At 49.9% G+C, this 25,875-nt stretch overlaps 1 protein-coding gene across 3 annotated transcripts in view; it reads right to left on the bottom strand.

Moving 5' to 3' along the window:
• Positions 1 to 252: 252 nt before the first annotated feature.
• The window catches only part of CRPPA (CDP-L-ribitol pyrophosphorylase A), a 55,781-nt gene continuing 30,158 nt past the window's right edge, over positions 253 to 25,875 (bottom strand). Inside the window, exons 9-11 of one of the 3 annotated variants that reach the window (XM_078595176.1) lie at positions 24,906 to 25,004; positions 23,501 to 23,635; positions 253 to 700 (exon numbers count right to left, since the gene is read on the bottom strand). In XM_078595176.1, the coding sequence (XP_078451302.1) occupies positions 686 to 700; positions 23,501 to 23,635; positions 24,906 to 25,004 (249 nt within the window). In that variant the 3' untranslated portion in view covers positions 253 to 685. Of the gene's footprint in view, positions 701 to 8,845; positions 11,971 to 23,500; positions 23,636 to 24,905; positions 25,005 to 25,875 lie in introns of those variants that run through there. The other 2 variants (XM_078595158.1, XM_078595167.1) reach the window with 2 other exon arrangements.

Below are 25,875 nucleotides of genomic sequence, written 5' to 3' on the forward strand. Positions count from 1 at the left end.
TCATTCTCTCTCTCTCTCTCTTAATCCCTTCGTCACGTGGTCCCCCCAGCCAATCCTCCATGGACAGCCTTGACCGTTCTCGATGGTTCCCTGTCAATCCCGGGACCACGCCTCTGATCCGGCTCCCCATTAGCTGGGGCCCCGAATGGCCAGGCCAATCACCCCTGATGACATGCCGTGATCACGCCGAGGCCATGCTCCCTATCTCAACCCTTATTGGGACCGGCAAGCCAATCCCCACGTGAACCCTCTATGGCTGTAATTACATCACCCCCCCCCCCCCCGGTGAAAAAAAATTGCCGTCTCGGCTGGGAAAAGGGTGATGAACCAATTCCGAAAAACATCTTATTAGGGCACCGAGGTGCGTTTAACAGTAGAGGGTGAAACGGTGTCCCCGCGCCTAACAACATTTAAAACAGTCACCCATGAAAAACCCCGACATACATTAGGGCGCCCCTGCAGCACAGTAACGACAGGGAAATTAGCGAAACGATCAAACGTTAACGAAACGGAAGAGATTTCGACCGCGTACGCGACGCGGGACCCTCTCCGCTTCCAGCGCATGGTCGCTTTGCTTCCGGATGGACAGGAGGTGGTAGGCTCGAAGAAGAAGTAGGTTGTTGGTGCTTGGTCACGTCCAGGGCAGGCCCCATTGGAGGGGGGGCAGCGGGGGCTTCCTCAGCCCTCAGAACCTGTTCATCTGTAGGAGGCACAACACAGTCCCCCCTGGGATCAACGGACGTGGCAAGCGGCGTAGACGGCTCGGCAGAACCCGGCAGGTCAGCTAGTGGGGATGAAGGACTGACACGCGCGTCAACATAGGGTTTAAGTCGCGAGGAATGAACATACCACCGACGTTTTCCGTACTGAACGCGGATACTTTGCGAGTTCCGAACATCTACCAGCATCACAGGCCCCCGCCACGGCCTGTGCAATTTGGGGGATGTGCCCGCCGGTACCTGGGGGCAGTGGAGCCACGCCAGGTCTCCCACTGACCAAGGCATGCGAGTATGCGATCGACGCGCATACCGTTCGTTCCTTGCCTGGGCACGGGCCGTCGCACACCGGGCAGCCTCTCGCGCCTCCGTTACTCGTTCAAGCGAGTCACGCACATGGTCAGGCAAGGAGCGGGACGGTCGTTTACTCGGCTTACCCAGTTGCACATCGATGGGTGGAACATTTTCATGGCCATACATAAAAAAAAATGGTGAGTATCCCGTGGACGTGTGCGGAAGCATGCGGTATGCTGCTAAGATGCCTGGTATGTGCAGGTCCCAATCGGTTTGCTTTTCACTGACCGTGTGACAAAGCATAGCTTTGTGGATGGTATGGGGAGGTGCGAACTTTTTTTGTACCCAGCGTGTCACAAACTTCCCTAAGCAATTTAGAGGAGAAATTCCGCCCTTGATCTGTGAGCAGCCTCTCAGGTGCCCCCTTGTCCATGACAAACCCGTTCAAGAAAGCGTCGGTGATGGACGCTGCCGTTTGGTCGGGCAGAGGCCAGGCCATCGGCCATCGAGAAAAATATTCCACCCCGACCAGAAGGTATTTATTGCCCCTAGCCGACGGGGGAAACGGCCCCAGAATGTCGAGAGCAACTAATTCGTTGATACGGGACACCTCAATGGAACGCAACGGTGGTACATAGTGGTTCCGAGGTGGCTTCCTCTTCGCACAATCATGGCACGAGCGGAAAAGTCATTGACGTCTGCCGTCATACCGGCCCAGAAAAAATCCTTTTGCATCGCGGCCAAAGTCTTTTGGACGCCGAGGTGCATCAACTTATCAGCGTGCAGAGCACGGAGCAGGTCGTAGCAAAGCGAAGTAGGCACTACCAAGCGTGGTCGGTCAGACAACCCGTCGGTACACATTAACAATCCCGACTTGCCTCGGAACATCTGCTACTTCCAGCCCGCCAATTGAGATTTTTGTTTCCCTACCAATTTCCGTAGCGGAGATAGCGAGGCATCGGCCTCCTGCTCGCGTAACCAGACCGCGTGCGGCAGCCATAAGGTATCATCGGTGTCCACCGACACCTGCTGGTCATCCTCTTTCGCTTTCGCCCCTGCGTCGTCCTCATTCGCTATCGCCCCCATAACCGGGCAGGGCGACGTGGGCGGTGCTGCGCAGCGGTGCGTGCCCGTCAGGCAAGTGCACGGAGGAATGGGCGGCAGCCTTGAGAGCGCATCAGCGTTCGCGTGACGGGCCCCCTTTCGGTATGTTATATCGAAGGAAAATCCCTGTAACGATTCCAACCACCGGGCCAATTGGCCTGACGGCTGATCCAATTTCAGGGAATATTGCAAAGCCCCATGATCAGTGCGAACCAGGAATTTCCGTCCATACAGGTACGGCCGGTATAATCGAACAAAATGGACAATTGCCAAAAGTTCCCGCCTTGTCACGCAATATCGCGTTTCCGCAAGCGATAGAACCCTGCTGCCGTACGCCACCACTCGCTCAACCCCGTCCTTGCGTTGCGACAAAACGGCCCCAATGCCGATATCACTAGCATCCGTATCAAGGATGAACGGCTGTGAGAAGTCTGGGTAATCTAGCGTAGGCGCCGTGGCGAGGTGGTCCCGAAGTGCCCTAAAATAACTTTCTTCCTCCGCTCCCCATTTAAACCTTTGATTTTTGCCAGTTAGAACGTGTAATGGTTTTGCCAACGTCGCAAAGTTCTTAACGAAGCGGCGATAATAGGAAGCGAATCCAATAAACCGCCGAACATCACCCACCGAAGTGGGTGTGGGCCACTCACGTACACATTTGGTTTTCAGTAGGTCAGTGGATACACTGTCCGAACTGACAATATGACCCAAGTAACGGACGGAGTGTTGCCGAAGGTGGCATTTCTTAGGTTTAAACTTAAGGTCAGCCGCGCGCATTCTTTGAAAAACTGTCTCTAGGCGTTGGAGGTGTTCCTCGAACGTGCGGCTAAAGACAATTATATCGTCTAGATATATGAGGCACGTTTCCCACTGTAGTCCCGCCAACACCAATTCCATGAGCCGCTGAAACGTCGCCGGAGCCGCGTTCAGGCCCATAGGCAACCGATTACATTCAAAGAGACCTTGCGGCGTGCGGAATGCCGTTTTGGCTTTAGACTTGTCATCGAAGGGAAGCTGCCAGAAGCCAGAGGACAGGTCAAGGGTGGAAAAGAATTTAGCACCCGATAAAGCATCCAATGAGTCATCCATCCTCGGTAAGGGGTACGCGTCCGCTACCGAAATTTTGTTCAACCGGCGGAAATCAACGCAAAACCTCGTACCACCATCTTTTTCTTAACCAGAACGACGGGCGCGCCCCAAGGGCTGTTGGACGGCGAAATAATATCCGCCGCCAGCGATTCATCTACTGCCCCGCGCACGTGTTCCCTTTCCGCCGGGCTCATGCGGTGAGGGTGCATACAGACGGGAGGTGCCGCACCGGTGTCAATATGGTGTGACAAAAGCGACGTGCGGCCGAGGTCCAAATCATTTCTGCTGAAAACATCAGCGTACCGTAGCAATAGTGAACGCAGGGCGTTCCTATGTTCATTTGACAAGGAAGAATTCTCTCCGCATAAATCTGCGATCCAGCGTTCTTGTGAACGATCGTGCGGAGGCCCACCCGCGGGCATCCGAGCGCGCGGCGTTTTGTCACAAGAGGCGAAATCGGTAGTGGCGTGAGCCAGCACCGATCCCTCCGGAACAACAACGCGGTCAGGTCCCCCATTCAACACCTGTATGAAAGGTGCCTGACCTGGTCGCACGATCGTTTGTGCCGCCGCCAAAGAAAAAGATTTAGATACCGAATTCGATGTGGATAATAGCACGCCCTTCGCATCCCTTCCCATTTGAAGGGGTTTTCGGTAACGCAGCGGGATGAGCATTTGCGCTCCCGACGGAACCTCCACCGTAGCAGCAACTACGGCAGTAACTGCGTTACCTTTAGGCGCATTGGCCAGCAGGGAAGGCAGGAACGCCATCCTACGATCCCCCGGCATTTCCAAACAGTCCTGGTCGACCCGTATTCTCAGCGGCATCCGGCGCAGGAAATCAGTACCAAGCAAGCATGGAACATGGAACATGCTTGCTTGGTAGCGAGCGAGAGATTAACACAGGTCCTGCGGCGGTAATATTTCCGATAGCAATGCTCACATCTACCTGACCACAGATACCCATGCTTCCCCCATTTGCGGCAACACACGCATCATTAACCCTGCGTATCCGCGACGTAGGAATGGACAACAAATGAAAAATAACATCTGAAATGATGGTAGCAGACGCGCCCGTGTCTACCAAGATACGGACGTCTACGCCGTCGATGGTACCCCGTACCGTCGACGAGCCCGACGCCGCAGCCACAACCCTGCGAGCCAATTTCTTCCACTGTGTAGCAGAGCATATCAATGGAGCAGGAGAAGAAAAATTATCCTTAGGAGTGTAAGAATGAGTGCGAGTGGATGAGTGATGTGACAAGACCTGCCAGGTGTCCGATTTGTGCCGACTTGCCCGAGGTTGTTGCAGCTCCGCAGCAGGTGGAGGAGATGGAGGTCCCCTTGGCGGAAGAGGCGACAGCAGAGGTCGGCAGCGGCAGTCACGGGCGAAGTGGCCCCGTCTGCCGCACTTGAAACATGCGGCCGACGTCGGCCGGACGACCCGGCCCTTGCGCGCGGACGGCCCGTGTAGTCGCCCCGCTGGTCGCGCAGCCGCCGTCCCGGAATCTTATGCGGGACAGCAGCAGCCAGCATGTCGTCGTCGCCCGAGTCGTCGGAGCTGTGGACAACCAGTCGCGGAGACCACCCCAAAGGCGGCCCGTCGATATCGGGTTTCCCCGTCCACGCCGCCATCTGATCCCAACGCTTGATATTAAACTTAGCGTCCAGGCAGCGCGCCACCCATCGCGATGAAAGCGGTTCGTGGCCGCACACTGGTAGAGAAATGTTGAGCTCCTGAGACAACTCCAGCATACGGGAAAGGATGAGTGGATCCAAATGATCGGCCGTCGCGTCGGGGTAGGCAGCCATGGCCAGCGCCATCAACGCCCCCCGATAAGCCAATGGCGATTCCTCCGGTGCTCGGCGACGCGACATAAATTTTCTGGTGGCTGACATCGGTGGGTCATAAAATTCCGCCATCTCTGCGAACGCATCCCGCAGTGTCTTCTTCTTGGACGCCGGGATGGAGCGGAAGACTCCCAGAGACACATCATCGAGCAGTGTAGGTAGCGCTCCCAGCGCTTCTTCCTCCGTCCAGTTCACGGATCTAAAAGCTGACTCGAAGCGCCACGTAAAAGCACTCCAATCGCCCCCGGCGATAAATTCTTTAATTTGTGGAAGGCGATGTCCGTGGTGGCAAGCGCGCGCCGCGGGCGTCTCCGACTGCCGTTCCCGCTCTCCACCCGTTGCAGGCAAAATGGCGTCCGGCGGCCGCGTGGTAGTAGGCGCGCCAAAAATGGCGGCCGACGACTCTGGCGCAGCCGCCCCACCCAAGACGACGGCATCCTCCCACGTGGCAGGAGCAATGGCGGACTCAGATTCCTTTGCAGGACCCCTTCCCGCGGCGTCCAGCTGATCGGCGATCTGGCGACCCACGGCTGGTGAGGACGCCACCGCGGTCACCAGGCTTAGCAGAATGGCGCGTAACGACTCGATCTGCTCCGCCATCAGCCGCCATTCGTCTTTTGTTCCTGCGGTGGTCGCATCTTCCCCCGGTCGACGCTGAGAGGCGTCGAGGAGAGTATCATCAGCAGGCGGCATAGGGGCTGTAGCTCCCAACAGCTCATCTTCATCCGTCTCGACCTCTTCCTCCGATAGAGGCACGGGCAGGTTCTTTTTTCTGGGGTGTTTAGACATCTTGACGATTGTCCAAACAGTCGCAGAAGCACTTCTGACACCAGTGTAATAATCCTTCTTGAGACGGCTTCGGAATCAGTCCTTTTTATTTCCACTTCCACAAATACACTTTACTCACACACTCCGTTGCTGGCAGACAACGGAGAGAGGGTAGACTTCACACCAAGTCCCCACCGCGTACGTGGCACCCAGAGCCCCCGTCCGCGCGTGACCCTGCTCTTGTCGTTCCCAAGTCTGCTCCCGATCATTCTCTCTCTCTCTCTTAATCCCTTCGTCACGTGGTCCCCCCAACCAATCCTCCATGGACAGCCTTGACCGTTCTCGATGGTTCCCTGTCAATCCCGGGACCACGCCTCTGATCCGGCTCCCCATTAGCTGGGGCCCCGAATGGCCAGGCCAATCACCCCTGATGACATGCCGTGATCACGCCGAGGCCATGCTCCCTATCTCAACCCTTATTGGCTACAAAGCAGGACCGGCAAGCCAATCCCCACGTGAACCCTCTATGGCTGTTATTACATAAGTACTCCCAAGGTGAAGGCTCTGTTCTTGGGGTGATCGGGCTTTTGGCGGTGCAGCTGCCAGGCTTTCCAATGATTTACCTTTGCTAACAAGGCAATCAAGTTCTGGCCATTTACCCTGGTTCTGTTAATTTCCTGCTTTCCATTTAAGGTGGGGCATTGAGATCTAAGGACGAAAAAAAACCACCCTAACGAATGTAAATTAGGATTATGTCCAAACTATTGCAGTCTTTTCTCCTGTACCTTTTCCACCCGCTGATTTATCTTCCAGTATTATTTCTCTCCGCTGCTCGATCTTTGGAAAATCGATCCACTCAGGATTCTACTCGGCCAGCTCAAAACTTCTACGGTAACCGTCTTCCCCCTCTCATCAGCCTCTCTCGTGGTCCAACACCCTCTGACCGGTCAGCACCACTGGCACGACCCTCTCAACATTAAATGAGTGAAAGGGCCATACAGTAATTTGCCAATTGAGAGAGGGTGGGGCATATATAAACTCAAGGGCGTGGGGGCACCGGCACGGTGAATGTTAAACCTCTAAAATAACGTTCAACGTTCAACAGAACGAGTATGGATGTGACCTGCTTGTGTTTAACATGAATTGTGTGCGAGCACGAACCTCACATTTTAGAGTTTACAGAATTAAGTTTTAGAAGGGGGGGGGCGAGTCTTCAGCAGGGGAGGGGGCTCAACCCACCCTCCATGTTCAGGTGTGACGCACAACAGCAAACCAAACACTAGTCCTGCCATAACCAACCAGCACCACAGTGTCAACCTTAACCCTAACTCACCAACCAGCACCTAGCGTTAGCCCTAACCCTAGCCTCGCCTCTATATACTTAATTCTGCCCTTTTTGGAATAAGATCATTTGCTTTAAAATGTTGGCATTGACGATATTTTTGAGTCTGGATACATAATATTCTACAGAAACATGGTGCAATGTTTATTTTGGAATACCGGGCGGAATATTTTATGTGTACAACACAAATTTGACATTTCTAACAAAGCGGAACATTTTTATGTTTTTGTTTCAGGCCCCAAGTTATATTCGAGCCAATCTAGACATCCCAAACCCATTCAATGACCTTTTTACGACGTTACACGGACCTCAAGTTATGGACCACCCCGACTTCGCTGCACCCGTCCACAGACTCCGCCGTAAAATGCCTCTCTGTGAACGCTCTGGCTGGAGAGTTCAGTAGCCTCCTTCACCGAATACAGCTGCTAGTTGCCTCGTTACAATGCAACACGATGGCCAACATTCAACCTAACCCGCGCTGAGATAAAAGCTCTCCACAACTCTCAAATCAAGTGATGACATCGTTATGAAATCGGCTGAAGGGGCTCAACAGTGCTCTGGTGGACCGATCTACATCGGGAGGAAGAATTCCAATAACCGAGTGACACTTCCTCTTACCCCCCAAAATCGACCATGACTTTGCAGCGAGCCACCCGCAAGCACTCAAGACACTTTGTTACTGGACATATTTGAAAAAGAGCTTCACATCTCAACAGATTCCTCCAGCCTAAATAAAGATTCTGATTCACTTGTGAGTGAGGGTGCCCTATCCGAGACTGCCAATAACCTCATCATTCAAATTCCTTGGACATCAACCATCTATTTTATACCGAAAGTAAACAAAGCAAAGAACCCAGGCCGCTCGACTGTATCAGCATGAAGTTGTCCTACTGGGCTAATATCTAGCTATTTGGACAATTATTCCGTTTGTACGTACATTACAACCTACGTTAAAGAAACCAACCATGAAACCTACAGCTCTTCAAGCAACCTTAGATTCACAGGTCCTCAACGTTTGGTTTTCACAATGGACTTAAGTTCGCTGTACACCGTCATTCCAAATCATGACGGCTTAAAGGCAACGTACACAATCCTTCAACACCTGGGCTGAACAGACCCCGGGTCAACGACATCACTGTTGCGGTTGGCCAAACTCGTGCTCACACAATCATTTCACCGCCAGTGGCCGACACTACAGCCACGTTGTGGCCATGGGCACACGCATGGGCCCTAGCTATTCCAACCAGTTGTGGGGCATTTGGAACAATACATCTTTCAATAGTATAAGGCACGGACGCCGACTTCTTCGTAAAAAAACATCGATGACGTGCGCGGGCGTTGCCTCTTGCTCCAAAGAGGAACGGCATGCCTTCATTTCAACTCGTTCACAATTGTCACCCAACGATAACATTGACTTTGGTTAATAACAAAAGACAGCCTCTCCTTTCTGAACATCAGACTGCCCATTCCTGGGGACAAACTAACCATAAATGTGTCATGCAAACCAACACTCACAAACCTGTGGAGGAACGCACACTCCGAGATGTACGTAAATCGAGCTGAGCAACACCACTTAAAACGAGTCGACTTTCCAAAATACATGCGCACCGAGCCATTCATACTTCGACGAGAATTTGCAATACGCCAACTTGTTTCGGCGTTCAGTGCAGCAGCAGGACCTCGAGTGGCGGACACAACAGAACCTTTATTGAGGTGTAATGCAAACGATGCAAAAACAAGGATTCAAGTGAGAAACGTACAGTAGGAACAGACGTTCACGCCGCGTGCAACATGGCTCCAATTCAGCGCGAGGCGCTCACCGTTGCAAGTTGGCCAAGTCAACCAGCGGTGCCTTTGCACGCAAGTCGCTTTTGCACGCGTGCACGTCAGTAGTGTATATGCAACTACTCAGAATCAACACCCACTGATAGCAATGTACCTCCTACGCCAGTCAATCTATGTTGACAGCCAGATTTTTTTTCAAGTCACGGACCGTTTTGTATTCCTGAGTGCCCACTTCATCACAGACGGCTCCCAGTTTCTTTTTCACCCCCGAGTGCAAATCCACTGCGCTTCCGTATGGCAGAGGCAAGACGCGGTCATTCACATGCATTCCCCACCGACGTGGATGTTCCGCATCATTGGACACATTTCATGCACAAGTGTGAACGATTTTCTTCCTGCCCGTACCCCACCTCCACAAACCCTCGCTTTAATCTCGTGCAGAGTATGCATAATAGGCATATAACCATTGACACCAACCACTCAAAACCACCCCCATGTTTCCCTCGTGATTGATCGTCATAATTCGATTCAAGGATCAATGTCCCCTTGTACAATTTGTACCATCTCGTTTGCATTGTTTTGGTGTCTCGCTTGTGCATTCGTTTAGAACAAAGCAGCCGGAGTAAGCGATTGGCTATACATGTATTTATCATAATTTGAATAAATCGCTATAAGCGAACGATGTTTGTATTCGTGTCGTTACACGAGTGCCATGTGTCAACTGACACCCAGGACACACTTGCAAACGAGATGTTCCATATAAAATATGTTATCCAGGTGATTTTATATATTGATAAAACATCGATTCTTGCATGAGCATATGGTGAGCGTGGAAATCGATGCTAAACGACTAATCGAAGCATCGCCACATGCCTAATACACAATGCACCAAATTGAACCCTGTTAAGTACTATTTATCAACAGAGGACCTATTATGGCGTACCATTCAAAGTCGGGTCTATTGGCATATACAACACTTTTAAGTAGTGCATCATCATAGTAGTAGTAATACCAGTGATGATGATATAAAAGAGACGGAAACAGTACCACATATGCCTTGGTGCTCACGATACAAACTACAAAAAAGTCAACCGTCCGGCACATTGTGAAACTCTCAGTGCTGAGCTTTCAGCAATGGAGCCAACGGCAGTCTGACACACACAGAGTGGGGGGTGGGGGGGCACTTGCGGCCGTTGAGAGCCAACTTTTGAAAACATTGGACAATGCCAAACGAAAGTCAGTCGCTGTAAATCTCTCTCTGCGGTGGAAGACAGATATTTACAGTGGTGGAAGGGGCGCTGGAAGCCGGGGGGGGGGGGCTAGCTACTCCTGCTTGGATCGGTGTTGGTGCATTGCGGAGATGCCGAAGAAGATCTGCCAGATGGGGAGATAACGTAGCTGGAGGAGTTGTGAAACGGGGAGAGATGGCGACCCTGCTTGGCTTTCAAAGTGAACGATTACGTCAGTGACTGTGACTTTCTACCGTATATATAAATATAAAATTACTTGCTGTTCAGCCCCAAGGTAATGTAGTGTACTAGTATGCGCAGCTATTCAAAATTTATAGTAGTCACTGAAGTGAATATTCTTTTCAAATGTAAAAAACGTTTCACTTAGTGCCCAGTCTGTGGTAAAATGGTGTAAAACGTCAGCAGAGGGCTTTCCTGAAACAACTTGACAATCCCCATTTATATTGTTGTTACGACTGTAAAATACATTCCTCATATTCTTGGATCTTTCGGTAGTCAAGTAGAAGGGAAATAATAAAATACAAATATAAAACACATTTTTTTTTGTTTTATATTTGTAAAAAAAAAAAATGTTGTATTATTTTATTATTTCCCTTCTATGTGACTTTACCGAAAGAACCAAGAATATGAATCCTTGCAGTCACGAAAGCTTTAAATTAAAACATTCCTCATAGTTGCTATTGCCATTAACCACTTGTTTCCGTCCACTTAATCTTACTTTCGTGACAATGAGTTGTTGTGCGTTATCAAGTTTTTTTCTCAGATGCACCTCAAACACTTGGTTATTCTCAATGAAGTCACTTCAGTGAACGTGACTTAACCACAACGCAACAACAAAAAAACCCCAACTCACTTAGCACATGGTCCCCATGGTGAAATAGTTTAATACTGTCGATGGCCTTGAGAATTCTCAACTGTGAACAAGCAGGAAGGCATTCCGCTGCACACCAATCCGTGGGCCAAAAAAATAACATAATTTAAAGACTCATGGAGATGATGTTGAGGTGTTTGGCGGTGGAGGTGCAAAGGGGCTGGGAAGCTATCGCAGGGACGCAGGTGTGTTAGGCATGCAGTAATTAAACACTTAAAACATGATCGTCACACTCACAACACGCACAGCCGACCGTGTTGTTGTTTCCCATTCGTGCGCGTCGCACGTGGTGAACGTTTCACGTAAATTCTGCGACCGCTAGAGACGCTAAAAGTCCCTACGATACAAATGCAGTTAATGTGATTCTCGAATCGAATCGTCGTTAGAAGTCAATGTTACATCGCTTTATGATGTCGGGTGGCTAAGGGGGGCCTTGAAGCATATCAATGTGGGGGGGGGGGGGGACACAGAGCATGTGCATTTACTCATTGAAGGAATAACATGGATTTACATTCATAGGGCATTTAAATTCCTCAAAAATGTGCCTTGCCTCACTGGTCATCTCGACCAGTCCATTTGCCAAAAGGCTGTCTAACCAGCCTAGGGAATACCCAGTGGCAAGTGTCCCTTCGTGGTACAAGGTGTCCGCAGCACCGGCTTGCAAGTATCATTTGTGAAAAAGTGGGATGCTAATGTTTTTCCTCTGTCCGTGACTCCTGTGGTCTTGCAGTCTTTGCTACAGTGTCCCGCGTTCTCGCAGTGTCCTGACCCTGCTGTCCCCGCACAAGCGACGGTCTCACACCACCAGGACCTGTCCGGCGAGGGCCGCACTCCGATCCCTCAGTAGAGACATCACGATGTCGGCACCTTGGCGTGCCGCGCTTGACGGATCAGAACCATCCTGCTGGCGAGCACACAACAGCACGGAGTGTACACTATGCACCCCGGCGTGTGCACTGTGCACCACAGTGTGTACACAACGCACCGCAGCGTGTACACTGTACACCACAACACACAGCATGGAGTGCGCAGTACGCACCTCAGGACAAATACCACACACTACAGCACACACAATCGAGAATGTACACAATACAGCACATGGCATATACCGCACAGCACACAATACAGACCTATAGACCAGAGGATTATTACCACATACTATAGAACATGAGGTAGACAACACAGAAAATATACTGCACAGTGCAGGACATATACAACACAGTTCAAGATGTACCACACACCGCAACACATAAATACCACTCGCGAGAGCGCATACGGCGCAGCACATAACACACAACACACAAACCATGTACAAAGTTGCACCACTTAAGTTTCCATTCAACACAGTACATACACACCCATATGGTATATATGCATAACCTTATGTAGTACCTAACACAAACAACACATACACACCACGTGAACACCACTTCCATTGACACGCTCATGTCCACCAGTTACATGTCACACAACACACTGCGGACACGACATCACCCACACCACTTACTCGATGAAACGCCGCAAGGCACTGCCAATGCCAAGCCAATAAAATGACACAAAAAAAAGTTACGATGCCTTAGTTTGGTTCGACGAGCGATAGTCCGAGGTTCACAAACTCAATTTGTTTTACCAACCTACCCATTCACAAGGCATGCAACTCCTCTAACTGAAACACTCGTTAAATGGCGTAAACAATATATCTAGTGATGATGCTGCGACTGCTGCTTTGGCAGTGGTGCACAGGCACAATTAAAGACAGACTCAACACATTCGCCAATATCAAAGGTGACATTTCTGTCACTGGCCTTTCTTTACAGCAAAAGAAAGGCCATGGTGCTGTGAATAAGTGATATCACCCCAAATGTCAATGTTTCACTTTGTTCTATTTAAGGCGAAGTTACGTGTTTGCTCAAGGGAGGATAGGTTTGGGTAGATGCAGCAACTGGAGTCGTGAGATTCAACTGCAGTGCTCAATGTGAGAAACCCAGGAAGTTACTACAAAGACCCCTTCTTCTTCTTTCATACGGCTTATGTAGATGCAGAGCAGCAACTACAATTTCACATTCAGGTGGTCAAGCCAGATGACCGAGTCAAGAGCAGCGTAGTGAATGGCCGTGATGTGTCTCCTTCGTAATTGTGGATCGGAATTGCGTCGTTATATGCTGTACAGTCTGTTCTGGATGACCACAGTCGCACACTGGAGAGTTTTTCATTGAGTGTGCATCAGGTATCCGCATCCACTGCCGTGGTTTAGTGCGGTTTTGGGTGGACCACGAGTACCAACTCTACTGCAGCACCACAAGTAAGTCAACACCGCCATCTGCTGGGAGAAGGTCTACACATTACATCTGCTACTAAAACTATTGGAGAGAAAACCGGTGGCACCCAGAGCTCGGTGGACCAAGGGGAAGTCCCAAAGTCACGTGATGTTGGTGCTGGTGGTGATGATGGGTGATCTTGTGAGTGGACCTTGGACTTTAGGGGTCGAGTGTCAACATCAACGACATTTATCAGAAGTACCAATGGTATTACGCGGTGGTATCAAGTGGCATTGTCTTAGCCTCTTTTTTGTTTTACTTGACCTTGATTGTCAATTAAATTTTCACTGAAATTATCTCCGTTCAAGTACAAATTAAGTGGTTGCAAACTTCACACGCCTGATGATTGCCAAGCACGTCCTAGGTGATGTGGTGAATTTTAATCGGCCTGGCCATGTTACGTGGGGACGGACACACACACAGAGGCCCACAGACTCACATAGATGAACATAGACTCACATATATGGACATACACTCGCAAAGAGGACAAAAGACTTACACAGAGGATCGCAGATTCATGGAGGGAAATCGATTCACATAGAGGACCATAGACTCACATACAGGACCATAGACTCACATAGAGGACCATAGACTCATACAAAGGGCCATAGACTCACAAAGTGTTCGACTGTTTGTTGCGGTTTGTCGCAATCACATTTGGGCGATTCGTTTAGTTTCCATATTTCTCATCCGTGATGGTACCTGCCTTAGCTAGTTTTGATACTCATGGCTGGAAGGTGGGAAGCTCGATGAGGTGCTGATTTGGGACAATGTTTGCGTTCTCCCAATTGTGCCGCCACCAGCAGGGGTGGTGGTGGTGATGGGCACGGTTGTGGTGGTGGTTGTGGTGAAGGGCACGGGTGTGGTGGTGGTGGTGATGATGGGCACGGTTGTGGTGGTGGTGATGATGGGCACGGTTGTTGTGGTGGTGGTGATAGGCACAGTTGTGCTGGAGGTGAAGGGAACGGTTGTTGTGGTGATGGGCACGGTTGTGATGAGGGTGGAGGTGAATGCTCTACCAGCAGGGGTCACTGAAGGCTCGTGATAGAGTGGAGTCACCAGTCATGATGAGTTTGAGCTCCTTAGATTTGCTACACAGACGATCCCGTTAAGCCAGCTGCCCCGCTAAAAGAAAAAAATAGCTTAGTTTAGTCAGTTTAACACGTAAGCTTTCGCGATCAATATCATCCGTAATATAGTTTTTATTGGGTTAGATCGCGAAAATATATACAAGTGTCTCGATTTAAAGCTTTTGTGACTGCAGGGATTCATCTTCTTGGTTCTTTCGGTAAAGTCACGTAGAATGGAAATAATAAAATAATAAAAATAAAACATAATAAAATAATAAAAATAAAAAATAATATGCTTTATTTTTATTATTTTATTATTGCCATTATACGTGACTTTACCGAAAGAACCAAGAAGATATACAAGTGTCGTTAAACCCGCCAACACCCGACACAGCCAATTAATAGGGTTTACTAACGTTAATCAATAGAGATCACCGTTGGTACGGCTATTTTTAGCACACCATCGAGAGGAGGTACAAGAATAATGGGCTTGCATAACGCGCATGCATAATGTTGGTCGATTACCATATAAATAACCCAAACGGCAATGGATACCCATAGTCATTCATATGCATTCATTAATCCCACCCCCCCCCCCCACACGAGTGACGTCATCACACCTCTCCCTCTATTTAAGAATTTATCCACAAATCTGGCTGTTGCCTGATGAAGCTAGTTGTAATTACTGGTGAAACGTCGTACTCAGATTGTAAATGGTGTGGATTTGCTCTCCAACACACTGCTGTACTAGTAATGGATTTACGCACGTTCTGTTTACGTGAAAAACCTTAATAATTGGCTGTGTCGGGTAGTGGCGGGTTTAACGACACTCTTGTATATTTACGCGATCTAACCCCGTAAAACCTGTATTGTGGAGTTTAGTTTAGCTCCGCCGTCAGTCTCAACTGTGGCCATCATCCCCGTTTAGCGGCGAGTCCTGTCCAAGGCTTCACTTCACTTGGTGGATATATCGTCCCAACTTGTACCTCTCCCGTGATCTGTGTGCGTTTCTCAGTCTGTCTCTCTCAAACGAAACGTTCCGATTGCTATGCCCTCCCCCATAACTCACAGTCACGCATGTTCAAGTGATGCGTACAACGCACATTTGTCGGGCCACCTGATGGTTTTGTTGAATTGCATCCCATAACTTAGGTTAATATTCCTTTTCCTGATGACGACCACTTGTGTTGTGATCGAAACGTCGTAGTTTTTGTTATTTTCTTTGAATCTATCTACGTGACTTTACCGAAAGACCCAAAGAATCCAATATTCATGGTCCTCATTAATGGCTTATTTTGAACGCGCGAGCGTCATGACCAGATTCGTGTAACGTGTATGTCCAAGTTGTTGTAGCAAGTACGGCACAGGTCCTTTAGCTCTCTTTGGTGCTGTTTACATAATTTTTACGAGTTACTACAAACTCCATAAATTTAGCCGGGGGTGTATTTATTATTTTCTTGCGACACTCCCAGGGCAATTTCCCATCAAAGGTCCGTTTTTACGCAAATGTCACTTTTGACGCAATACGCTGCCCCACCCCATCTGCCAATTACAAAAAGGAAAATTGGTGCTCGACCCTAAATAAACATAGTTATGGTCACTTGCAAACCATACGGCCTTGAGAGAAGGAGTCACTCTCCAAACGAGCGGAGAAAACTCCGGTCAAGTTGCGTTCGTGTCTCTATTACCACGGCCAGGTACGCTGTTCATCAGGCAGTGCTGTTTCAAGTTCTTCGCTTCGCTTTCGGGTTTGCTCGCCATTATATTTGGCGTCTTGGGAGCTTGTAAAGGCTGTCGCCTGATGAAGCTAGTTGTCCATAATCAACGTTTTTGGGTTTAGATCGCGTTATTTATAAATGTGTCGTAACCCTCTACCACCCGACATGGCCAATCAGTAAAAAAGTGTCACGTTGACAAAAGACAAATAGTTCACTGCTTTAGCCCACCGGTGTGTTGATTGGCCATGTCGGGTGGTGGAGGGTTACGACACATTTATAAATAACGCGATCTAAACCCAAAAACGTTGATTATGAATAATATTGGTCGCGAAAGCCTACGTGTTAAACGAAGCTAGTTGTGATTACTGGCGAAACGTCATACTCAGATTTTAAATGTTGTGGCTTGGCTCTCCAATACACCAGTGTGCTGTACGAATTGGCCACGTTCTGTTTACGTGAAAACCCTTACTAGTTGGCTGTGTAGGGGGGTGGTGGGTTTAATGACGCATTTATATATTTACACGATCTAACCCAAAAGACCTCTATTATGAACCTAAATAATTGATATATTTTTTTCTCAGCATGTCAAACAACACGCAGAAACACCAAAGAATGCATCGGACCGAGCGCTTGCACCGAACCAACTGCGAAAATGTACGCGGTACAAGTGCTGTGTTACGACGATGTGAACTCACAATGGAGCAATCTACAATCAGCACCGTGTGATCTGGCATTGGCAGCTGGAAGGGTTCGTAGTGCAGTGGGCTAACCACTGTGCTACCACCCCACCCAGGGTAAAAAATGATGCAAGCCGTGTACAAACAGAATTGTGAGGTGGCCAGGTGACACAGGAAACAACTAGTAAAATGTCATAAAAATATATGCCACTGAGGCCCTGGGTTCGAATCCGGATTTCAGCCACCCGTGATGAAAACCGCGGTCTGAAGTGTAAATGGTTAGACCAACTTGGCCTGCGCACACAAAAACAGAAATCTTGCTTTTCACTTAATTTGGATAAATTACAGCTCGGAATTTAAACATATCAGTTTGGCTACCATATGACGAGCAATAACCGTCACGGAATCGTGAGGAAAATGGCAACGTCCCTGTTATATGGATGAAAGTGGTAACTGTAAGGGATCTCTAAGATATAGCTCTGTGATACCCCCTTCTTTGGACTGTTCACGAACGTGGGGTGTTGCACTGCTCTGAGAGAGTTCCACTTGGATATTTCATCTCATGACATGTTGTTGACAACACAGGAGAATACATTGGGAGAATAAAATATCCGTGGCAATCGTTTATACTTTGGAACAATTCCTTGTCGTGGACCGTTCCTCTTTGTGTGTGTTTTCTACATGTACTCTGGTTTCCTTCTATGTGCAAAGACAAAAATCACCCGTGTAGCCTTACCAGACTGTTGGGGTGGGTGGCCAGCACTACACCCGGCCAACTTTGTTTCCCCGGTGGCGATGTTTTTACGCACCGCAGCAGGTACTAATTTCAGGCTGAGTCGACCTAGGGGAGACCCAAAACCGGTTCAAATGATAGTCACCGGTGTTGGTCCTGAACGGGAATCGAACTTGGGTCGCCGGGTTCGCAGCGCAGCACGCTAAACGTTACGCTACCGCTCCCGCTTTCCATGTGCACACATACTGACAGAAAATGTCCACACACGGACCGGCAGTACCCTCCTGAAAACGAGTCTTGAGTCTCACAGCGTCTTTCCTGGATAATGGACTACAGTTATAATTGATTATGGCGGGATACATTCCAGATGTGCGGGTTGTGGTAGAGGAAGAAAGATCATGCACACGCGTGGATTCTCTAACGCTTTCCAAAATGCACTTGTCCTCAGAAGTATCTAATCAGTGACAACTAGCAACATGCACATTCTTTGGACACGACCGTCTGTCGCTCCCTCCCTCCCACCGCCCATCCAGCCGGCCAAACTTTTTTTTATAATAGAGTATGAATGATAATGGTAACGCTTGCAACAGGAGCGGATGGAAGCAGTATGCCTATAGGCAGCGATGACAAAGTGGGGCTTGGATAGTAGCTCTGCTGGGGACGGCGCGCCGTGGCCTGTAGGTCCAGGACACCAAGGCGAGACCTCTCAGCGCGAGTTTGTGTCGTCAAGTTTTGGGAAAAGCTCTTACCGATGTGGCCGGCATACTTTATAGCAAGTCTCTAATAGCATCGCAACTCTGTACTAAACGTTTTTTTCAAATTGAATCATCTTTACGATAATTATTCTGCGCCCTGTTTTGGGCGGACAGACAGGAGGACAGAACAACAGATGCACAGAGGGCACGGGCCGAACTAGTGGATAAATGCTTACAACCTTAGCTGGCAGGCGTTAATATTAAAACACCCAACATGTTATGTCGCGAGGTTTCAAGATTCACAATGAAAACGGCACCAGACACGAAAACGGTGTTTGCTTTAGTGGCTGCCTCTGCCCTCCTTGCATCCCCATGCCTGTGTTTATGCAATTATGCTTTATGGGCCTCATTGCTTAGCGAACAGTCGACGAGAGTCTGGGTGTCTGCTCTGGTTACAATCAGACACGTTTACAAACAGTGCACTGGGCCATTTAGCACCGCCGACACCGACCATCAGACCTGCGCTGTGTCCGGAGCGTGCCAACGGCCCCAGCGAAACAGAGGCCGGCCGTCTCACGGCGGCGGCACCGTGATGGGCGGGCCCTGCTGCTCAAAATCTGAATATTTATTTATGCTGGAGGAATCCGATGAGCTATAAAGCTCTTCTTCATATATGTCCAGTAGTTTCACAGGCGCTCGTCGGCACATGGGGCAGATCTCGATGCTTTCGCTGCCCGCCCCCTCCCCGCGAATCCCCGCACTGGCGCTATGATTTGTGGCGGATATTATATTATCGGGGGACGATTCCCCGGGCCCTGATATATTCCCAGCAAGCCTCGTGCCGGGAAATTCAGCCATATAACGGAAGGCGCCTGATTCATCGTCCAAAAAAAATACGAGAGCATTTAGGACCACCGAGACAAGCGTCATCAGCACCAATGATTTCCAGAAGTGTTTGTTTAAAGAGGGTGGTGGTGGTGGGGGGTCGCGGAGGGGCTGTGGGTTACGGAATGCACTATCAAACTCGCAGAGCTGAGTTTGATTCCCGAACACAGCTAACATCAGTGGCGAGTGATATCTGAACCAATCCTGCACCGCCCCCCCCATAATCCCTGCTCCCCCGTCCCCTTACCAACTCACACTGACCAGCATGGTACAATATGGTCAAACAGTCTCCATAACTGACATGGCGTGGGAAAGCCTTCAGTTAGCGGTGGGTTGAACAAGGGCTGTAACTGTAACAATATTACTGTTTAGGCAAGACAGGGCCTAGACTGGATTTGACTTGTCTGAATTTCATCAGCAACAGTGGACACAGTAAACAGGGAGGAACCAACGGAGGGGAGGGGGTGGCACTGCCAAATACAGGTGGGAAGGACGTCCACACCCTCCGTGTATACCTCCACAATTTGAGAGCAGATCATGATGATCGGGCATCACCTGGGCCACTGCTGTCAGATCTGGCACAAGGAAGTAAGCAAACGAGGTGTGGTGGTGACATTAACAGTGCCAGTGCTGGCCAAGGCGACCTTTTAAACTTGACCTCAAGGGCTTCCAGTCAGCCCGAGGAGCTGCCTCCGATTGGGTGGTGGTGATGATGAGGGGGGGGGGACACACATAACGAACTGCTGTTCATTAAGGGGGAACACATGCCCCGCCCTTAAATTATCCTACAGAAAAAAACCGCCAACACTGAACGGTGTCCTGCTAAACAAATACTGCTGGGTGGTCTGGGGTTAAGGCAAGAGAAATCCACAGACCACATGGGGCTGCAGGTCACGCTCTTAAGGCCGGTAAAACATTTTCCAACATCGTTGTGCACCGTGCCCACACAGTGCGGATAGTGAATGAGTAAAACTGGGAATGTGATTGAATAACACGACGATTAAAGGCGCTGAGTGACGGGGCCGCCCGGATTGAGTGAGCGCACGTGAATTTCCCGTGTTTACTGTCAATATGAATTCAGATCGGTCCTCAAATCTGTTTTTTTGGAAATTAAGTTTCAGGTTTGTACTCTGACCTACAAGACCATCCCATGAAAGCTGACTCTTACGGGCGCTTTTACAAGGTCTTTAACAGGGTCCTTAATGTCCACAGAAAACGGCACACTATTACCGACACCCTGCACACAAAATACTCTCTTGGAGCGTGAGTGGAACTGTCGACATCTTGCAATGTGGCCAAGCGTTGGGGACGTCCAAGACTCGCCTACACTGACACTATAGTACTGTTGACCCTTAAATGACAAATTAAAAAAAAATCTTATTGCAATAATTTTACAGCTAATAAAATAAATGTTCCAGGGGTTTGAGCATAAGGAGGCCTTGCATGAATATTTTAAATGAGACTAATGTTCACGCTTTGGTTGGAGCGTCAATGCAGTGGCTTGCACACTGCACTACGAATCCGGCCGTCCAAGTTAGAATTCCGGCCATGGCAAACGTCGGTGGCGAGTGATATCTGAAACTGTCCTTGGCCTCCCAGCACCTCCTTCACCGATTCCGCTGCGGTGAAGTATGGTCAAAAACAACCATGACCAACACAATATAGGGAGGTGGGGGGGGCGGAACTCATGAACCCAATGCTATTGGCTGAAAATGCCAAATAACGTAGATGTTTACCCTTCACCCGTGCAATGACTTTGCGTGGATTCATTGATGGTGTGTGCTGGTGACGCGATCCTTGAATAGCAGGAGGGAACAGGATCGCTAGCGTTCCTTCCGACGGATGGCGCGCACGGAAGATGCCGCGTCTGCCCGCAGGGACGGGAAACGTGACTGCAACGGTTACAACTCGGCAGCCCTCCAACAACAGCGGCGAGCGCTCTGCCCTGCTCACTGACCCGAACCGGCCAATTCGTTATCACGCTACTAGCGCGAGGCATCGATTCGTTGATTAAAGCTGAAGAGCCATCTCTTCAGTCTGACACAAATCCCTGTTGGTTCATCTATCTGTCAGCTTGACACCACTATATTTGCTGGTCGGTTTATGGGGCCTGTTTACTTGCACGGGGGAGTGAGCTGATGTTCTGTTTTTTTTTAAGTTTAACTTACGTGTGTTGCATCATTTAAATGTTGATTCATGTTATGTTACATATATTTTAATGTGTCCATCTTTGAAGAGCTCTGTGACAACTTTATTGTGAAGGAGACTATACTGAAAATAAAGTTTGAGATCTTGCACTCACCGATACATGCTCACGAGTCAACCAACCCTTTACGATCGGTGCGAATGTTAACAACACCAAAAAAGAAAAAGACTGAGAAAAAGAACGCTCAAAACTGAGAAAAACTCCGCTCCAAACAAGACCAAATTATACCAAGAGATGCTAAAACCGATTACACAATCTCACAGTGAGTGAACCCATCGATTCACTGGGGAGGGCAAATCGTTACACGCCTACGATCTTGGTTTCAGTAGATTACTAAGAGGCGCTTTGTGGAGGTGTGGAATGACCGGCGTGGGTTTCTGGAATCTTAACCGTGTGGCCCAGAATCAGGACAATTCAAGGCATTGCACTCATTACACAGAAAGCGCTTCCCACAAATAAACCACAATACCTTGCTGATCTCGTCAAGGAACACAAACCAATCACGCGATCTCGGGTCATCCTCACAGCAGCTTTTGGCTAAGCCATCAAACAAAGACGGTCACTGCAATGCGCGCTTTCAGAGGCGCTTCTACAGCTGTCTGGAACGCTCTTACTTCCAATATTAGGAAGCCACTGGAGCTATGCCCTTTGAAATTTAGATTGAAATCCCATTTCTTTAGAACTGCTTTCTGTGTTAAGTTTGCTGTCCTTCCCCTGCACCTCCAATAAGCACGGTTGGCTACGTAAGGCGTGAAAGAAGTTCACGCACATCACTGGGGCGCGCGACTCGTTACAACGCCCATGCACGAACTACGAACACGCGGCCGCTCGAGTTCTTTTTTGCATCCGATAGTCGCACGCAGACGCTGCGCGCTTGCCTGCCTCCATCTCCTCTACGAGACGCTTTCGCTCGTCGGCTGCGGCATTGCTCACTGCCACTTTACCAGTTCGGCGCCCGAGACCGGGGGGCCCCGGCCCATGCCGCGGCCCTGCAGAGCTCGTAAACGCCTCCTCCTCCGCCAAGCATGCAGCCATAACAAGCAGCGGGCCCGGCAGGAAGTCTGGGCTCGTCGCGGCGCGACACGCAAAATGGGAGAATCCCAGCGCGGGATGGGTGGTGGTGGTGTGCGGTGGGGACTCCCACGTACCCTTTACGCCCCCTCGTTCCCAGACCCCCCTCCCCCCCCCCGGAGTCCCAGACCACTCATTAAAGCCGCGCCGTATGCGCCACAGGGGGCAGGTGGGGGCGTGCGGCTGTGAGCTCGCGATGACAGACTTCTCTCGTCTGGGGCAGGGGGAATGAAGGGGAAAAAATGCTTCAATCTCGCATCCGTATTTTCTAAAGAAATCCCATTAAATTGTGGAAATTCAACAGTATCTCGACTAGACGGCCAACTATTGGCTTTGACGTGCAAAATTCCGGACAAATGGTGGTTGGGAATGGGACCTGACCATGTAGGGTTTTCACGGTTGTGCCACTCCGACACCTTTGCAGGTTGTACCGCGATGTCCGACGTTTCACTCCGCATGTTTCTTCCTCAATTCAATATCCAATTCACTTTCCAAAGGAAGCTCCTGGCAACGTGGAGCGAAATGAAAACGTCGGGATGAAATCGCACGAAGCGAAAACGCATTGGAAGGGATTAATCTTCTTGTTTTTTTCGGTAAAAGTCACGTAGAAGGAAAATGATAAAAATAAAACATAATAAAATACAATTCTCACGACGTTTCGGCCACAACGCAAGCAGCCGTCCTCAGGTGAAGAAACAGAGCTGTCGGAAAGACAACGTCCCAATGAACACCGCCAAGCTTGGCAGCGTATATTTAAGCTGTGTCGGAGGACGGCTGCTTGTGTTGTGGCCGAAACGTCGTGAGAACTTTTTATTTGATTATGATTTATTTTTATTATTTTATTATTTCCCTTCTACGTGACTCTACCGAAAGAACCAAGAAGATGAATCCCTGCAGTCACGAAAGCTTGAAACACTTGTAATTGATTATCGCATTGGAAGGGAATCGTAAGGACGCGTTCGCGAGCGCTGACGTCCTCGTGTGCAGCTTAGCGAGGAGGTAAACATAGGACGGTGGCGTGGTTAGCGTTTTCACTGCGAGAGAAACGCGGCGCGGCGTACCTCCGGACGGTTTACCAGCAGCCCGTAAATCAAAACATTTCTCTGCCGGCTCTCAGAGGCGATCCCTCGCAGCTCCAGGAATTCATCGTCCGCGGTCCCGGGAGGAGAGAGCACCTCGCCGTCCCTGAAACTCACCTGGGCCAGGGAACATGGCGGCAAAAAAGCGCAGGCGTCGTTCAGCGCGAACTCACACACCCAACCCGCGGAACAAGGTCACGCGCGGCTCAATTGTGAGGTGGTCGTCGAGGTCAATGCATATGCTGGATGTCAGTTTAAGTCTCCCTGCTGCATTGTAAATGATGCGGATTCGCTATTTTGTTAAAATTTTCAACAACAAAAGGAAACGTCCTTTGAAGCGCTGCGCTACAAGTTGGCCATGAACGCGATGTTATCAAGACGAACTGTAATAATACACCACCGCCACCAAAGGCAGTCGCAAAGTCAGCTAAATAATAAATAAAAACATTGAAAAAAGATCAGACCTGGTCCATTCCCCCCTGTCAAACATGAAAAAAAAATAGAACCACCATAACATGGCGATACCTCGCCAAAGGTTCCTCTGCAAATTTGTCGAAAGAGGGACAAAAGGGTTTGTCGTAAGTTTTCGAAAGTGGTGATCTCATGACATCCGCTGCCCCTACCCTGCCCCCTCCCCCGTCCTCCTCTCCCCCACCCCGTCGGCTCTTATTCTCCATCGCTCGTCAGGCCTTGAGCCCGTGCTGAAAGGCGGGCGTGAGGCCCTCAGTAAACACGGCCAAGGGACAATCATCGCGGGCCGGCACAGAGACTGACGTGTTTTGATGAGCCCCTCAGAGTTGAACATTTACGGCTGATGAACTTGGGACAGCCTCATTGAGCAGCTGCCGGACACGGCCCGCGCACCGCCTGTTAACGGCTCTTCTTTTAAAGAGTTTTTTTTTTTCGTAGGTCGTTTGTTAGTGTCGCAGGGCCTCATCTCCCGGAGCCTCTTCATGCGGCACGCAAAAAAAGCACGCTCGCTGCCGTTTTTGGCGAAAGCGAGAAAAATGACAAAACTTGTTTTCTGTTCATGCGCCGTGTTTTGACTCCTCGCTAAACCGTCACTGATTGCACGAGTCGGAGCCAGCACTTCTCAAAAGGGAAGAAACTACAAAACAAAAATGGGCCAAAAAAAATACCCAACCTTTTAGCATTTGTTAAATAAGTAGATTAATAATTACGTGAACGTAAAAAAGGCAACAATAGACCAAAAGCACGCGTGAGCAATAGCGATACATACTCGCGCTAGGGAGACACACTGGCGCTACCAAGACAAACTCGCGCAAGCGAGATAAACTGGCGCTAGCGAGACACACTGGCGCTAGCGAGGCGCACTAGCGGTGAGGTGGGCGAGGGCCAGCCAGACGGCCCTCGCCGTGCGTCTCACCGCGACGATCGCCACGGGCTCTCGGAGGCGCATGCTCCGCGCCTCCACTTCCTGCAGCAGGCAGCGCAGCAGAATGGCCAGCGAGGCGCTCTCTGGGCACTGACAGCAGAAAACAAAACCAGCGGGCACCAAACGCCCACCGGAACGACGCAAGGCAAGTATTGATTTTAATGAACAAAACATTCGTACAAAATCCCCGACGTGAAAATCTATCCCACTGACACCATCTCACGCACAACAAAAACAATCCCACCCGTATAGCTTTCACATACTGTTGGGGCAAGTGCTGTTAGCGAGTAGCACCTATGAAGGCCGGCACAGCACACGAGGGGGTGGGTGGCCAGCACCACAGTCGGCCGCCTTTGTCTCCCCAGCGGCGATGTTTACACACCGCACCACGTACTCATTTGAGGCTGAGTCGACATAGGCTGGAGGCCTAGGAACAGGTTCAGATAATCGCCACCGATATTGGCCGAGAGCGGGAATCGAACTCGGGTCGCCGGGTTTGTAGTGCAGCGGCACTAACCCCTGCACCACCGCTTACAGCGCACACCCATACAGGCGCACACACACACACACGCATGCTCAGAGCAGTGCATAGTTTCGCTTAACGATTTACAAAAAGAGCGAGCTACAGACAAATCGGCTGGAGACAGCCCCCGCACTAGCCCCCACGTTAGCCCGTCCGGCCATCCGTTGTGGGACGTTGATGAAGACGACAACGACGATGATGATGAGAAGAAAGCGGTTCTCCGGGGGGTGATGTGTTCTCGCTTGCTGGCTCTCAAAGTATCCGATGGCGGCGCGAGCTCGGAGAAGGAGAGAAGTGGCTCCCCTCTGTGCAGGTGCCTTGGCCTCGTGTGCCTCCAATCAGCACTCGCACATTCCTGCAATTACCTCACTCCCGGGGCCACTCCTAAACACCCGGGCTCATCGCCCTACAGCTTGCCCATCTTGCCGGCGGTGCAGA

The sequence above is a fragment of the Lampetra planeri genome, chromosome 1 (assembly GCF_965212315.1).
Source record: "Lampetra planeri chromosome 1, kcLamPlan1.2.h2, whole genome shotgun sequence".
Taxonomy (NCBI): Eukaryota; Metazoa; Chordata; class Hyperoartia; order Petromyzontiformes; family Petromyzontidae; genus Lampetra; species Lampetra planeri.